This window comes from Calidris pugnax, unplaced genomic scaffold (genome assembly GCF_001431845.1).
Source record: "Calidris pugnax isolate Ruff unplaced genomic scaffold, ASM143184v1 scaffold132, whole genome shotgun sequence".
NCBI classification, from domain to species: Eukaryota; Metazoa; Chordata; class Aves; order Charadriiformes; family Scolopacidae; genus Calidris; species Calidris pugnax.
Window position 1 is genome coordinate 1160239 of NW_015090910.1, and position 17060 is coordinate 1177298.

Genomic DNA, 17060 nt, shown 5'->3' on the forward strand with positions numbered 1-17060 from the left:
AGGACCTTAAAGATCATCCAATCTCACCCCCTGCCCTGGGCAGGGACACCTCCCACCAGACCAGGTTGCTCCAAGCCCCATCCAGCCTGGCCTTGAACCCCTCCAGGGATGGGGCAGCCACAGCTTCTCTGGGCAACCTGGGCCAGGCTCTCACCACCCTCACACCAAAGAAGTTCTTCCCCACATCTCATCTCCATCTCACCTCTTTTGGTTTAAAACCATTGCCCCTCATCCTATGGCTCCACTCCCTGATCCAGAGTCCCTCCCCATCTCCCCTGGAGCCCCTTTAGGAACTGGAAGGGGCTCTAAGGTCTCCCCGGAGCCTTCTCTTCTCCAGGCTGAACCCCCCAACTCTCTCAGCCTGTCCTCACAGCAGAGGGGCTCCAGCCTTTGCAGCATCTTTGTGGCCTCCTCTGGCCCCACTTCAACAGGTCCATGTCCTTCCTGTGCTGAGGACTCCAGAGCTGGACACAGAGCTCCAGGGGATGTCTCCCCAGAGCAGAGGGGCAGAATCCCCCCCTGGCCCTGCTGGCCGTGCTGCTGGGGATGCAGCCCAGGATGTGGGGGGCTTTCTGGGCTGCCAGTGCACGTTACCAGCTTAAGGTTTGCATTTGTTTTCACTGGTGCTGTTGCCTTTTAGGTAAATCGACGGAGCTTGCGTCTGAAGAGGCTGTACAGATTTCCTTAACCACATTTCATGATTACTGGCAAATCATAGCTTTAACCTTTCATGGATGGGATCAGAATGGCTCCAGCATACACCTGATCCAAGCTCAAAACTGCCACAACTCCTCCAGGCAGTACAAAGTAACAGTGAGATTATGTACCATCAAAACATGGATGAACTTTGGAATGGCTCAGGAAATGTTTCCCAAGTGTAATTATTATCTAAACCCAGCACCCACAGAAATCTCATCACTCAAACCTGTGGACGAGGTGCTGTTTTCCAGTAGTCCTTCCTTGGTGATGGAAATAACATTTTAGGGTTAAAGCTTGGTTTTAAAAATGCTTCGGTGGAAATACAATGTACGTGTTGTTTCCAGGCTTGATGTTTGTCATGCTTGCCTTCAAAATAGCGATTTGTTTTTCCCCTATTTTTTCTGCAGCGGTGAAGATCATGGACGAAGCAGAATCCTCAGGTGATGACGCCCTGATGACAGCCAGCACCTACGGAACGTTGCCTTTCTCCCTTGGTCCAGGTGGTCTCCCTACCAGGCAGCCTGAAGAGGTTGTCACAGACCTGCTGCCATCGCACCCAACCGCCCCAATGGCCGTGGCCACCAGCCCCTCGGCCATCGAGCAAGACCTTGAAGCCTCCAATGCCCCGGTGCCCGTATCCGAGCGTCTTCCTCCTGCCAGCACGGGGATGGGAGTGCAGGATATCGCTGCAGAGCTTGGTCCTGCCATGAGCACAGCAGCTCTGGATGAAGGCAGTGGTTATAGCTCAGTGCTGACATCTGGGCCAGCAGAAGCCACCCCGGCTCCCACGCTTAAGTATGTAACTACCAGCTCCATGACAACCGCAGCCAAAGGCAAAGAGCTGGTGGTTTTCTTCAGCCTGAGGGTCACCAACATGCACTTCTCTGATGACCTCTTCAACAGGAGCTCGACAGAGTACAAAGCGCTAGAACAACAGTTCATGCAATTGGTGGGTGCACATCAACGCGGGCAACGTAACGCAATAGTCAGGCAGAGTTTAAAGAGCTGCCCTGAAGAGCACAGGGTTTTAACAAAATCTCAGACCCTGCCGCAGTTCAGTCCCATAAAGCTGTGTTTTTAAAGGATCCATAAGCCCCGAATGGCGCCAGGGTACGAAGAAAGATTTTATGAAGTCAGTGATGAAAGTTTTCACTTGCTCAGGAGACTCCAGATATACGCCTGGCATGTAATTTATTTGGCTTTTTCCTTAGCTTCACGTCAACAGCAGAGCAGGGCTGATTATATCTGAGGCTTGTGTCTACACGCTGGCTTTAAAAATAGGCTTTTTTAAAATATATCATAGCTTAGCAGGGGGAATGTGATTAGATATGGATTTTCTCTATGGGTACAATAGGGCAGCAGGGCAGCTCGCTGGCGTGCCTGTTACGCTGGGCCCTAACCTGCCCGCCTTGAATGCTTGAAAATAATTAAAGTTGGCTTTTGAGGGAGGTGATTTATTTTAATTTTTTTTTTCCTTCCAGAAGAATAAAATCCCCAACTGCTGTGCATTTCATTACAGGGATAAATTGCCGCCCATCCATCTCAATGCATTCTTGAGAAAGATACAAAAGTCCAGAAGGAGATAGATAGTGCTAAACAGAAAAGTGAATTTGGTGGTGGAGTCTAACCATTGTATTAAATTCAGAGAAATAAGTGTGCGATGTGTGTGCTTGGTAACAAAAAGTGACTGTAAGAGAAATGAATAGCAGGTAGACTATTGTCAGTAGGTTGTCAGTAGGTTAAAATAAAGGCAACTTTCTTTTTTTTGCAGCTACTTCCATATCTTCAGTCCAACCTTACAGGTTTTAAGCACCTGGAAATACTTAACTTCAGGAACGGGAGTGTGATTGTGAACAGCAAGATGAAATTTGCCCGGACAGTGCCATACAATATCACAGAAGCAGTTCACTGCGTTTTGGAAGATTTCTGCGACGCCGCAGCCCAGCGCCTCAATTTGGAGATTGACAGCTATTCCCTGGACATCGAGCCAGGTAAGACTGAGTTAATAACGTCTGCAGAAACCCAAAAGCCAGCAGATAATCTTTTCCAGATTGTTGCAGCTGCAGAAGGATTACAGTTTTGGAAATAATGATATTAGCAAGAGCCTCCCAGCTACCAGGAGTAATAAGAAAAACCAAGATATTGTAAATTCAACTATCTACAGACATATTTTCATACTACAGGGAAGTGCTGGGTGGAGGGGTTGGTCTGTGCACCAGCACCAACAGCTTTCCAGGGCAAAGTACAGGGAACTAAAAACCTCTCCAGAATAAGACAAAGACAGGGACAAAGAATGCTCATGTGCAGTTTACAGGAGTAACTTACACAAACTTGGCATCCGAGTATGTAAACATCATTTCTGATTATCTTTGCAATGTTGTAAGCAAACCATAGTTTCGGGCATCATTAAACCTATTTTTGCAGGATTATGGATTTCAAGGAGAAGGAGGTAGCTTATAGGAATGATTGGATTCTACAGATACTGCCCAGAGCATCGCTATATGTAGCACTCCATAGATTTTTAACTCCAGCATCCCTCCTGATGTAATCTATTTCAAATACATCTGTAAGTCTGCAGCCTTTGTTAACCAGTAAAAGTCAGGACCAGCACAAAGAAAGTTAACAAAATCACAGTGGTTGAACTTTCAAATACTGCCCCGATAAACTGATGTTTTGCTGAATAAAGTATTAAACGAGTTCACTAGAAAGGCTGAACTTTTGGCTGCTGCACGCTTTCTGCTTTGGTAGTAAAATTTCATTTGGAAAAAAAATTAAAATGAGAAAGTTGTTAAAATGTAAACACAAATCTTCCATATCAGCTGCTTTACTGACATGGTATTTCAATCTTAACTCAAGAAAACAATATCACAATAAGTTTTCCAAGAGAGCTGTTCTTTCAAGCATTAGGAGCAGTAGCAAAATGTCAAAATAGAAGAAATTATGCTTAGAAAGCCAGGATATTCCCATTCAGCTTTTTCAAAGGCCTACTGTCTTTTCACTTCAGAAAAAAAAACCCAACAAATAATCAAAAACCTCAACCTGTTTAGTAAATGAAGGTAATTTAAGCAAATTCCTCTTTATTGTGAAAGTAAGAGCCATCTAGTGGTAATAAGGTTATACCAAATTGAAACCGATGGGGACCAACAGTCCAAAATTCACATGAGGACTGAGCCCTGCCAGGGGCTGCCTGCATCACTCCAAAACCTCTGTTTCCACTCCTCATGAACCTCTATTTCCACTGGTCAGAAACCCCTATTTCCACGACTATAAACGTAAACTGTGACCATCAAAACTGGGGAGAAACTGACAGAAAACACACCGTTACGCAGCTATTCCTGTTCTAATCAATTACTCAATCATGCAAACCCTTTAATTAGCCATTTCTCCTTCAGAAGTGTTCTACTTTTGCTTGGAGTGCAATTTTATACGGGATGAGAAACGAATCTGTAAGAACCAATATCCCCTTTTGATTTGCCATTTGGTTTTGTTTCATTAGAGACTACACTTTGTAATTCCTGCGCAGTAGCATCAATGACCAGAGCAAAGCACTTGGAGTGTTGGGTTTTTGCCTTTTTTTCTTGCCTGACAATAAATCGTTGGCTTTGTTTCATTAGAGACTACACTTTGTCATTCCTGCTCAGTAGCATCAATGACCAGAGCAAAGCACTTGGAATGTTGGGGTTTGCCTTTTCTTTTTTTGTCTGACAATAAATCTACCTTATAATTTATTGTATTACCTTGATGCCCAGTTGGTAGAGTTTACATGTCCATACATTCACAGTCCAGGAGAAAAGCAGGTCCCAAATCAAAATGCACATGGCATGCAGCAAAGGGAAACTGAGCTTGCTAAAACCCACTACTCTTAAATTAACAAAAAATAGGGACTAGCCATGGAATTACAGAGGGGTTAAAGGTGAACAGCTCTTATGAATTCATTTCCACTAGTTAAGCATATCCTGATGTGTGTCTGAGATTTCCAGTACTGCTATAAAGAATGCAATGCTCAGTTTTCATTGAAACAAGTGTTATGGAGCATCCAGGACCATGAAGTGGCTCTGGAAGAAAATTCTCAGCCCAGATTGTACCTACAGGTACCAGCTGAAATACCCAATGCAAATCTTCCGTTTAAACTCCATATTTTTCTTCTTAAGAAATGTTAAGCCCACTCACCAAAAAAAAAAAAAAAAGGGCCAGTTTTCTTCCACACTGATGTATTGGGTGATTTTGATTTCTACAGACCAGCCTCTCCTCATCATCATCCTCCCAGCACATGCTGAGTGAAAATGACTCCTTCTGGGGCTTCTTTTTTTTCTATTTAGAAGCAGAGACTGGGAAAGGAGAAGTGGACTGGTGTGACAGGTGAAGCTAGGACTTTGGGCTGCCTCTGATTTTTCTGTGGACATCAGCAGACTTTTTCCCTTAATCTCACAGACGCATCCCTTACTGATAAGAAAAATAAATACATAAATAAATAAGTTTTCCCTTACTTTTTACAAGTAAAGCCTGGAAGAGGCTGCCCAGAGAGGTGGTGGGGTCTCTGTCACCGGAGATGTTCAAAACCCACCTGGACACATTCCTGTGGGACCTGCTCTAGGAGGAGACCTGCGCTGGCAGAAGGGTTGGGGATGTTCTCCAGAGGTCCCTTCCAACCCCTTAGCATTCTGTGAATCTTTGATTCTGTGAAACTTGCACACTCTGTCATCAATAAAAAGAAGGATGTGTGTCCTTTTATCATAGAGTCATGGAATGGTTTGGGTTGGAAGGGACCTTAAAGAACATCGAGTTCCAACTCCCTGCCCTGGGCAGGGACACCTCCCACCAGACCATAGAATTGTAGAATCATTCAGGTTGGAAGAGACCCTTGGGATCATCAAGTCCAACCATCAACCCTACTCTACAAAGTCCTCCCCTACACCATATCCCTCAGTGCCCCATCTAAACGTCCCTTCAACACATCCAGGGATGGTGACTCAACCCCCTCCCTGGGCAGCCTGTTCCAATGCCCGACCACTCTTTCGGTGAAAAATTCCTTCCTCCGAGCCCCATCCAGCCTGGCCTTGAACCCCTCCAGGGATGGGGCAGCCACAGCTTCTCTGGGCAACCTGGGCCAGGCCTCACCACCCTCACAGCAAGGAATTTCTCCCTAATACCTAATTAATACTAGACGATACCCTCTGTTAAGGTGCTGGCCAGCGAATGGGAATGTTTTTCTCTTGCCAATTAACGATTCCCCCGTCGTTTGCAGCGGAGGAACATAAGAGGTTCCACTCAAATATGAGGAGAAACTTCTTCACGGTGAGGGTGACAGAGCCCTGGAACAGGCTGCCCAGGGAGGGTGTGGAGTCACCTTCTTTGGAGATTTTCAAGACCCGCCTGGATGCTCCTGAGTAACATGCTCTGACAAGCTCTAGGCAACCCTGCTTCAGCAGGGGAGTTGGACTAGATGATCTCTATGGTCCCTTCCAACTCTAAAATTCAGTGAAATAGAATCATAGAATCATTCAGGTTGGAAGAGACCCTTGGGATCATCAAGTCCAACCATCAATCCGGTTCTGCCTGTTGGTGCGCAGGAACCATCAGGATCTAGTTTGGGGTTTTTTTAAGAAATATTTAGAAATATTTCGAAATTTAGAAATGTATTACAAATTCATCGTCGCTGGCAGAGATGACATGCACAAACCCCCACGTTCTATTATTTTAGATTCCCAAATGCCTCTTGCGGAAATGAAACGCCACACTCAGGGCTCTGCTATTGATTAACGGAGTAGCATTTTAAGAATGCTACTCCCATTTTAAGAAATTAATTTTTTCTACGCTGTATCAACAAGGAAATCCATATTCTGATAAACACACCTGCCCTGATCTGCTCGGATCCCAGTGAGGCACATGAAGGCTGAGGCTGCTTTCGGGGATTTCTGGGAAAGACCCAAAGATGAATCACAGAATCACAGATTCTTAGTGGTTGGAAGGGACCTCCGAGATCATCGAGTCCAACCACAAAAAAAAACAAACAACCAAAACCAAACAAAACAACCAAAAAAACCACAACCACCACAGAAACAACAAACCCAAAACCACCACCCACCTACTAAACCCCACACCCACAACCCCACACACTACACCCCACCACAAACCAGATCAGCAGCTCCCTGTCCCTGCAAACACATTCCGTGAGGACTTTCACATTAAATGACATTAAGCCAATACTGAGAACTACCCCGACACTCAAAAGCATTAATTCTCTTTTAAAGTATGGGGTTTGAGCTCATTTTAGGACTGGATTATCCAGAGTGAAGCTCTGCAGAGCAGGCTGGACACAGCAGGCGACAGCCATGTGTAGAAGCAAGAGGCAAGTTACAATTCTTGCACTTGTTTATTCTCCCTTAACATCGACTTTACCAGGTTAAGGACACATCTTTTTGTGTATTTCACGGGGCAGCAGCTGCCGACTCCTCCAGGACCAACACACCAAGGGAAACAACACCTTTACTGGAGATGTGCAAAACCCACCTGGACACGTTCCTGTGGGACCTGCTCTAGGAGGACCTGTGCTGGCAGAGGGATTGGGGATGATCTCCAGAGGTCCCTTCCAACCCTTTAGCATTCTATGAGTCTTTGATTCTGTGAAACTTGCACACTCTGTCATCAATAGAAAGAAGGATGTGTGTCCTTTTATCATAGAGTCATGGAATGGTTTGGGTTGGAAGGGACCTCAAAGATCATCCAGTTCCAACCCCCCTGCCCTGGGCAGGGACACCTCCCACCAGACCATAGAATCATAGAATCATTCAGGTTGGAAGAAACCCTTGGGATCATTGAGTCCAACCATCTCCCCTACTCTACATAATCCTCCCCTACACGATGTCCCTCAGTACCCCATCTAAACGTCCCTTCAACACCTCCAGAGATGGTGACTCAACCCTCTCCCTGGGCAGCCTGTTCCAATGCCCGACCACTCTTTTTGTGAAAAATTCCTTCCTCCGAGCCCCCTCCAACCTGCCCTTGAACCCCTCCAGGGATGGGGCAGCCACAGCTTCTCTGGGCAACCTGGGCCAGGCCTCACCACCCTCACAGCAAAGAATTTCTTCCTGATACCTAATTAATACTAGACAAAACCCTCTGTTAAGGTGCTGGCCAGCGAATGGGAATGTTTTGCTCCTGCCAAGCCACCCCGGGGTACCCCACCAATTAATGATTCCCCCGTCGTTTGCAGCGGACCGGGCCGACCCCTGCAAGTTCCTGGCCTGCGACGAGTTCTCCGAGTGCGTCACGAACGAGTGGGTTGAAGGAGGAGGGAACCAGACTCTTTTCAGTGGTTCCCAGTGAGAGGACGAGGGGCAACGGGCACAAGTTGGAACATAAGAGGTTCCACTCAAATATGAGGAGAAACTTCTTCACGGTGAGGGTGACAGAGCCCTGGAACAGGCTGCCCAGGGAGGGTGTGGAGTCACCTTCTTTGGAGATTTTCAAGACCCGCCTGGATGCTCCTGAGTAACATGCTCTGACAAGCTCTAGGCAACCCTGCTTCAGCAGGGGAGTTGGACTAGATGATCTCTATGGTCCCTTCCAACTCTAAAATTCAGTGAAATAGAATCATAGAATCATTCAGGTTGGAAGAGACCCTTGGGATCATCAAGTCCAACCATCAATCTGGTTCTGCCTGTTGGTGCGCAGGAACCATCAGGATCTAGTTTGGGGTTTTTTTAAGAAATATTTAGAAATATTTCGAAATTTAGAAATGTATTACAAATTCATCGTCGCTGGCAGAGATGACATGCACAAACCCCCACGTTCTATTATTTTAGATTCCCAAATGCCTCTTGCGGAAATGAAACGCCACACTCAGGGCTCTGCTATTGATTAACGGAGTAGCATTTTAAGAATGCTACTCCCATTTTAAGAAATTAATTTTTTCTACGCTGTATCAACGAGGAAATCCATATTCTGATAAACACACCTGCCCTGATCTGCTCGGATCCCAGTGAGGCACATGAAGGCTGAGGCTGCTTTCGGGGATTTCTGGGAAAGACCCAAAGATGAATCACAGAATCACAGATTCTTAGTGGTTGGAAGGGACCTCCGAGATCATCGAGTCCAACCACAAAAAAAAACAAACAACCAAAACCAAACCAAACAACCAAAAAAACCACAACCACCACAGAAACAACAAACCCAAAACCACCACCCACCTACTAAACCCCACACCCACAACCCCACACACTACACCCCACCACAAACCAGATCAGCAGCTCCCTGTCCCTGCAAACACATTCCGTGAGGACTTTCACATTAAATGACATTAAGCCAATACTGAGAACTACCCCGACACTCAAAAGCATTAATTCTCTTTTAAAGTATGGGGTTTGAGCTCATTTTAGGACTGGATTATCCAGAGTGAAGCTCTGCAGAGCAGGCTGGACACAGCAGGCGACAGCCATGTGTAGAAGCAAGAGGCAAGTTACAATTCTTGCACTTGTTTATTCTCCCTTAACATCGACTTTACCAGGTTAAGGACACATCTTTTTGTGTATTTCACGGGGCAGCAGCTGCCGACTCCTCCAGGACCAACACACCAAGGGAAACAACACCTTTCCCTTTCAGATGATGATGTAGAGCAATAACCAAACCGTCCTTGAAACGATTAACATTAAAAAAAAAAAAAGACTAGATAGCAAATTGCTCGTATGATAATGTCACTGTAACAACCTCACTGCCATCAGTCATTTTCTGCATGATCAGCAGAATCCCAGCAGGAAAGGGTAAGAGAGGGTGATCACAGAATCTTCTAGGTTGGAAGGGACCTTAAAGATCATCTTGTCCAACCGTCAACCTAATTTTGACAAAAATAGACACCCACACAACAAAGAAGAAGCATCACCATCACTAACCCATACCTTTTGACCTGTGAATGTCCCCGGAACCACACCAGTTTTTCTGCTGACCAGATCCCCTGTGCTCTCACCTGAGACACAAAGATTCCTCTCCCTCACCCCGAAGGGAGCTGTTTGCAGCCCAGCTCCTGTCTCAGCCCTTCACTCAGACTGAAGTCACAGATAAACAGGGCAGAGGCTTCAAATGATGCTGAATTCACTGCAGTTCCTGCTCAGTTCCTCACCTCAAATCAGGAATTCCTGGTGCAGTCCCAGGAGTGCAGCTGCACCTAAAGAGCTCCTCCTCAAAACTTTAGTCAAGTAGCAGCAGCTACTGCCGACTCCTCCAGGACCAACACACTAAGGGAAACAACACCTTTCCCTTTCAGAAGTTCCCTGACCATGTAGAGCAATAACCAAACCGTCCTTGAAACGATAAAAGTAATAAAACCAATAAATGAAGCTTTTTGTTGAATAACAGCGAGTTACAAACAAACTGACTTACCTCCAGTCCCAGCCTGCAGGGAGAAAATTCTGGCCCATTATTTGCTTTAATTAAGCACTTGTTTGACTTGTGAATGTCCCTGGAACCACACCAGTTTTTCTGCTGACCAGATCCCCTGTGCTCCCACCTGAGACACGGCGATTCCTCTCCCTCACCCAAAGGGAGCTGTTTGCAGCCCAGCTCCTGTTTCAGCCCTTCACTCAGACTGAAGTCACAGATAAACAGGGCAGAGGCTTCAAAGAGGGGTTTAGACTTTCCTCCCAAACCACGCCTGAACTTCTGTGATTCTAAACCACAAACATTATCTCAGCCTCACCTAGAAATTTGTCAGAGATGCTTCAAATGCCCAATTGCCTTAAAACCATAGATTGGCACAGAATGTATCAGTGTCTTTTGGTCTAACACTCGTGACTCTTAAGAATATTTTCTCTCCTCTATTATCAACCACGTCATTTCATCCAGACCCGTAACACTCAACGGTATTTGGAATACTCTGTTTGTATTTAATTGCAGATTTTCCTGTGTTTTCATGTGATTGAATAACAGCGAGTTACAAACAAACTGACTTACCTCCAGTCCCAGCCTGCAGGGAGAAAATTCTGGCCCATTATTTGCTTTAATTAAGCACTTGTTTGACCTGTGAATGTCCCCGGAACCACACCAGTTTTTCTGCTGACCAGATCCCCTGTGCTCCCACCTGAGACACGGCGATTCCTCTCCCTCACCCAAAGGGAGCTGTTTGCAGCCCAGCTCCTGTTTCAGCCCTTCACTCAGACTGAAGTCACAGATAAACAGGGCAGAGGCTTCAAAGAGGGGTTTAGACTTTCCTCCCAAAACACACCTGAACTTCTGTGATTCTAAACCACAAACATTATCTCAGCCTCACCTGGAAATTTGCCAGAGATGCTTCAAATGCCCAATTGCCTTAAAAACCATAGATTGGCACAGAATGTATCAGTGTCTTTTGGTCTAACACTCGTGACTCTTAAGAATATTTTCTCTCCTCTATTATCAACCACGTCATTTCATCCAGACCCGTAACACTCAACGGTATTTGGAATACTCTGTTTGTATTTAATTGCAGATTTTCCTGTGTTTTCATGTGAGGTGCCGGGTGTTTTCTGCCTGCAAGCCGTGCATGTTTTTTCTCTTCCTCTCCCCGTTTCAGATGCCCCGTTGGCAGACACCAGCTTTACCAAGGAGAGCGCTGCGCCAAACCTGCTCCAGAGCCCACACAACCCTTCATTTTTAAACCTCTCCTTCTCGGCTTACTGAGCCTTGGTTTTCTTTCCATCGTTTTAATTATTAAGTTAAGAAGAAAAAGCAAAAGAAACTCTAATTTGCAGTAAGCCGCTCGCCATCTTTTCCCCTTCACGTTTCAAAATTATTATTTTTTTTTCCTATTATTTCTTTGGCAATTTAAAATCTTACCTAAACCCCAATGTTCTGCCTTGTAGAGGCCCTCCTCTCGCCAGCTGCAATCCAGCAATCATGGTCAGGATTAACCCTGCTTTTGAGCACGAGGAGCCCCTAACAGGCTTCTGCCGCAGGGCTCGGGGCGCAGGTGCCCGTGTCACCTCCCCGGGGCCCCCCAGTCACCAGGCGGTTCCTGACCTGGAGAACACCACCCAACATGGAGGTAACACACACAGAAATGCTCTCCTCACCCCTCCACGCACGGCCCCCCCTCAAATAACAAGTCTCACCCCCCATGTGTTAACTCTACAACTCACTCAAACTCTACTCTAACCTCTCGCTTGGCGATTCCACAACTAAAAAGACTAATTCATTTATTTTCTTACCACATCTGTTGCTGCCGCGTCGGGTTCCTACCAGGATGCAGACCCGCTTCTCCTCCAGCTCCTGCATGGCTTTGGCGGCCCATCCCGGGTGCTCTTTGTCATTTAATGAAATAATTAATCTCATGGTTTTGTTTTTTTTGTTTTTTTTTTTGTTTTTTTTTTCCCCTTTTTCTTTTTAACCTGCTGCAGGTCACCAGAGCAGTTCACAAAGCCAGGACTGACGAGTTAAGTCTCCGAAACTCTTCATTTCCAGCATCAGCCAGACAAAACCAAGGTTTGTGACTCTTCCCAAGAGCTTTACCAAATCCGTTGAGTTTCCGTGTGTCACTATTACCTGGGAGAAGCCTCTTTGTAATAATTCCATCCAAAGAAAAGCTCATTTTCCTTTGGATGCTTGATAGGACACCACCAATCCCTTCTGAAGGGCTTTGATGCCACCAGGTTCCCTTCCCATTGGCTAACGAGGGAGTTGCTGAAAGGGAACATCTAAAATGAAAAAGCAGCACAAAATGCCAACCAAAGGGGAGGCTTTAATAGGAATAACACAGCGTTTAAAAATAACTCGTGTCTGTTCAAGCTACAGAGAGTGTGAGTGAGCAGGAGCTCCCACCTGAGCAGAACACCGGCCGTGTCTCAGACATGGACATGGACACCTTGTGTCTTTGAGTGGGGAAAAAAAGGAGAAAAGCTGAGTCAGAAAATTCTTTAAAATTGCCAGACTCTCTCTTAATTTCATTTTCCTGAATCCCAGCACAAATAGGAACCAAGAGGTTCTCCTCACAAGGAACTGGAGATTCTCTCAGCAGGTTTCAATTTCATTTTCCTGAATCCCAGCCCAAATAGGAACCAAAAGGTTCTCCTCGCAAGGAACTGGAGATTCTCTCAGCAGGTTTCAGTGAGATCCTGCCCATTAGCAGTAGACAAATAACGTTATTTTCCAACTCAAAAATGCTTTTCAAATATCCGATTTCTCTTACAGGTACTCAGAAAAGAAGAAGGCCTGCGTTATTCCAGACTGGACTTCAGGTGGATTATGCATAGGAAAATAATTCAAGATGTAACATAGCTCTAAAATCAATGCACGTAAAAAAATATCATTTTATTAAAGAAGAACAAGGTGACCAAGTTGACCAACTACTGGACCACGTCTAAGATTTGCCTGGTAAGAAGCCACCAGCATTAAGCACCCAGTGCTGACCTATTATCTTAACTCTTACTTTTATTGAGGAGCTGAGTGCTCGGCACAGATTTTGCTGAGAAGTAACATTTTTCAATACAGTAAAAAATGTCAATGCTGAGTTTCTCCACCCTTTGCTGAGGCTCCCTCACGCCGGCTGCTGGGGGGGCAAACCCAGGACAAGGAGCCACCACTGACACAGAAGGTGGGATTTAACTTTTTTAATGGTTTCTATAACACCAGATTCCTATTTTTCTGTTAAGAAAGCCGTGATGGACACACAGGCACACCCCCCCTGCGCTGCTGCACCTCTGCTGGGGGTGACACCCCCAACCCCCCCCAGCATCCACACCTCACGCTGAGCCACTAAATCTGTGGATTCACCTTTTTGGACCAGATTTATGTTCCCAGCTCCCCACCCCCAGCAGCGAGGAGGTCACAGCCACACACAGACACGGACACGTCAAACACACACACACAATTTTGAGAGAATTCTGAGAGTTTACCATTAGTTTTTGCAGCATCATCATGAGCAGAGGGTGGGTGGCCATTCAGTTTTCCACAGGGGTTAGTCATTTCTGCTCCACAGTCCCAGTCACCCATGAGTGTCTCAATCTATATCTCTATATGTTTCCACACTACACCAGTGCTCTACGATACTTGCTGTTTGCTGCTCGGTGCAGGCCAGAAATTGTGCTTTTGCAGCCCAAACGGAGCCCCTGCCAAGCTCCCAGCCCCCCCGGCTCAGCTGGGAACTGGTTTTAGTTCCTGCAGCAAAGCCTGACCATCCCCTCGCTCCCCACGCTCCAAGGAACCCTCTCCCAACCCCACACCCCGTTTCCCTGCAAAACCCCCCAAAAAAGCAAGCTAAGATGGGGTTTTACACAGCCCACATGGCTCAGCTTTTCCCCGCGTCAGGAAGGGCTGGGGAATGCCCAGAGCATCCCTCTGCCTTCCCCTCACAGCTGTATTTTTGTATGTGTTTAGTCCATCTCAACTCAGACCAGTGATCGCTAGTCAGATTAAATTAAAAAAATAAAAAAAAAAAAAAAAGAAAAAAAAAGTAATTTTAAAACGTGTATTTTAATAATGATTATTCACGACTGTATTTATCACTGTCAACTATTAATTACCAAATATATTTGCTGGATGTAAGCCTTTTGTATTTCAATAAAATACAATAAAACTATTTACTTGACAAACTCCCCAGGGAATGGAGATGTTTAACCCCACCCTGACACACAGCACGGGATTTCACACAGGATGTAAAGCTGGGGCTGGGGACAACACCCGTAAGGAACTGAGACAGAATTGTATCTCGTAGGTATCAATGTCTGAATTACTTCAATCTTCTGAAATTCAAAAAAAAAAAAAAACCACTCTGACTTAGCCCTTAGGACAGGAAAGTTTGATCACAGTCAAAGCCAAAGACAGCAAAGCATCAACAGGCTGGAAGCCACAGAAGGAAGGCAAAAAAATAGCAATAAAAGTAAAAAGATCAACAAATCCCGAGAAAGGAGGGATGAGACCATCAGTTTCCCAACATCAGAACGTTGTCCCAGAGGACACTTACCTTCAGAATGGAGACACAGTCTCTGCTGGAGCAGCTTCAACCACCAGCACAGAAAGCCTTTCAGCCCTCTCATAAACCAACTCACCCTCGCTAATTACTCTATAAATCATTTAAATTATTAGACTTCCACAAGACAAAAACGGTAAGAGAGAAGAAGCAGGAGGTGGTTCCAGCACAGAAAGCCTTTCAGCCCCCTCATAAACCAACTCGCCCTCGCTAATTACGCTATAAATCATTTAAATTATTACACTTCCACAAGACAAAAACGGTAAGAGAGAAACAACTGAGATTTCAACATGGAATGTATTTATTATTTTTTTTTTTTAATTTTCAGTACAGTATTAGGAGGTCATTTAAATACTTTAAATAAAGATTTTGGAGAAAACCCCGAAGGATTCAATAAGGTAAAGAAAAAAAACCAATCTCATCAGTGGGTGAAAGCCGAGCGTTTAACGACCCTGTGATGGTGGAAGGAGCCTTCTCTACAGCCAGTCCCTCATCCCGGGTCAGGAATGAGCCCCCACGGCCATCCCATCCCCTCCTCTCCTTTCTGGAGTGTTTCAGGCAGAAGATCTCAACTACAAGGGACCACTTCACTGAGAGGCAGGAAATTATTATTATTTTTTTTTAAATCAGACAGAACCAAGCCAACACATTCACTGCATCATTCTGCTTTACAAACCAAGTGACATTTTCCTCTGTCCCCACCGACCAGAAGGGCATGAGGTGATGCTGCAGATCAACCCCCACCCCCTTTGCTTATCTCCTCTCCAAATCACCCCAGAGTGTAATGAAGTGACACAGTAGATGGGACACCAGAAGGGACACCAGAAGCCATGGGCAACCAGCTGGATATGGCCTGACATTAAACAAAAAACCAAAACATAAACATCTGAAATGAACCGAAACTTAATTTTGTTGCACAAAAAAGATGAGTAAAACTAAAGCAGATGCTGCTTTCAGTGCAGGAGAGGGAAAAAAATATAAAAAAAATCCAGATCCTGGGATTTTTGGATGCAGGGGGGAGTGGGCACACCCCAGCCCAGAGCACCCAGCTCCCCTGCCCCACCTCAAAGGCCATTCTGGTTTCCTGACGGCTCACAGCGGTCACGCAGAGAGAATTCCCAGCCACCCCATCCTGAAAAATACAGTTTCTTTCTGGGGCCAGTCTGGGAAATCCCAGCACGACCACAGGAGCAGACTGGAAAAATATAATTCACATTATTTAAGTTCCCCACGAGTATGTTTACACACATATACACTAAAATCTTGTAGCATATATATGTGTATGCACACACGCTCTCTCTTAAGCATTGAAGGTCTTTGCTTACCACGTTCAGTCTCATGAGATCTGGGGGGGGTTTATGTATATATATTTTTTATTTTATTTTTTTATATATATATTTTGAACTGAGACTGCAGGTGTGAAGTCAGACACACACCAGGAGGGCACCTCAGCCCTATCAATAACTTCACTGATTCTCCTTCCTCACATCCCAAACGCTCACAGCTTCCTGCAGAGCCCAGTTTCTGGAGACTGGAGGTTCTGAAACTGGTCCCAGTTCAGTAGCACATTAAACCAGTGGCCTAACCTTCATAATTTCACTTTTTAACTCACACACCAGGATACAGGTTTGTACCCTGCAGCCTGAAACTTCCACCTCACAGCCAAAAATTACTGCTTAGGCAAAGAATTTGGGTAAAATTAAATTTGTGGAAATAATGGCCAGCGCGGTGAAACAACGTTCACGTGAGGGAACAAGATTCATCCTAAGACTGTGTGAAAGTGGTAATTCCCACCCACAAAAACTCCCAGAACAAACAGGTTAAGAAGGGAACTGTTCCAAGCTTTGAAGCTTGACAGATGACATTAACACAAAGCTCAGCGTCCGAATCGCTGCGATATTCCAGTTTTCAGTGAACTGTCACTATTTCATGGAATCGCATGGGGTTGGAAGGGACCTCTGGAGATCATCCAGTCCAACCCCCTGCCAGAGCAGGTCCCACAGGAACGTGTCCAGGGGGGTTTGAATGTCTCCAGAGAAGGAGACTCCACCACCTCTCTGGGCAGCCTCTGCCAGGGCTCTGCCACCCTCACAGCAAAGAAGTTCCTCCTCATGTTTAGGTGGAACTTCTCATGTTCAAGTTTGTGCCCGTTCCCTCTTGTCACCATCAGCATTTCATCAGCACAGAGCCTTATGATGGTGTGGTTCTGTTATTGGACAAGTCTTTACACATTCTAACAAAAGGTACAGACCTTGTGTGTCCCCTCACACCTGAGCTGACCAGGAGGCCCGATGCTCAGTGAAGCCACTGCCACCAGGAAGCAGAACTGTCTCCCTTATCCATCCTTAACCTCGGATGCCTCCAGATGTAGGTCTCAGACACTTTTGTATATGTTGAAATTACACTACCTGCATAAAGCTGTCCAAGA

At 45.6% G+C, this 17060-nt stretch overlaps 1 protein-coding gene and 1 long non-coding RNA gene across 2 annotated transcripts in view; both read left to right on the forward strand.

Moving 5' to 3' along the window:
• The window catches only part of IMPG1 (interphotoreceptor matrix proteoglycan 1), a 62254-nt gene extending 50831 nt beyond the window's left edge, over positions 1–11423 (forward strand). Inside the window, exons 13-16 of the mRNA XM_014949304.1 lie at positions 1107–1648; positions 2471–2690; positions 7913–7976; positions 11243–11423. Of these exons, the coding sequence (XP_014804790.1) occupies positions 1107–1648; positions 2471–2690; positions 7913–7976; positions 11243–11423 (1007 nt within the window). The remainder of the gene's footprint in view (positions 1–1106; positions 1649–2470; positions 2691–7912; positions 7977–11242) is intronic.
• A 110-nt stretch (positions 11424–11533) lies between these two features.
• Positions 11534–13489, forward strand: LOC106892264. The gene is made up of 3 exons (XR_001412842.1): positions 11534–11713; positions 12066–12150; positions 12856–13489. It is a non-coding gene; the product is annotated as an uncharacterized LOC106892264 (long non-coding RNA).
• Positions 13490–17060: the final 3571 nt, after the last annotated feature.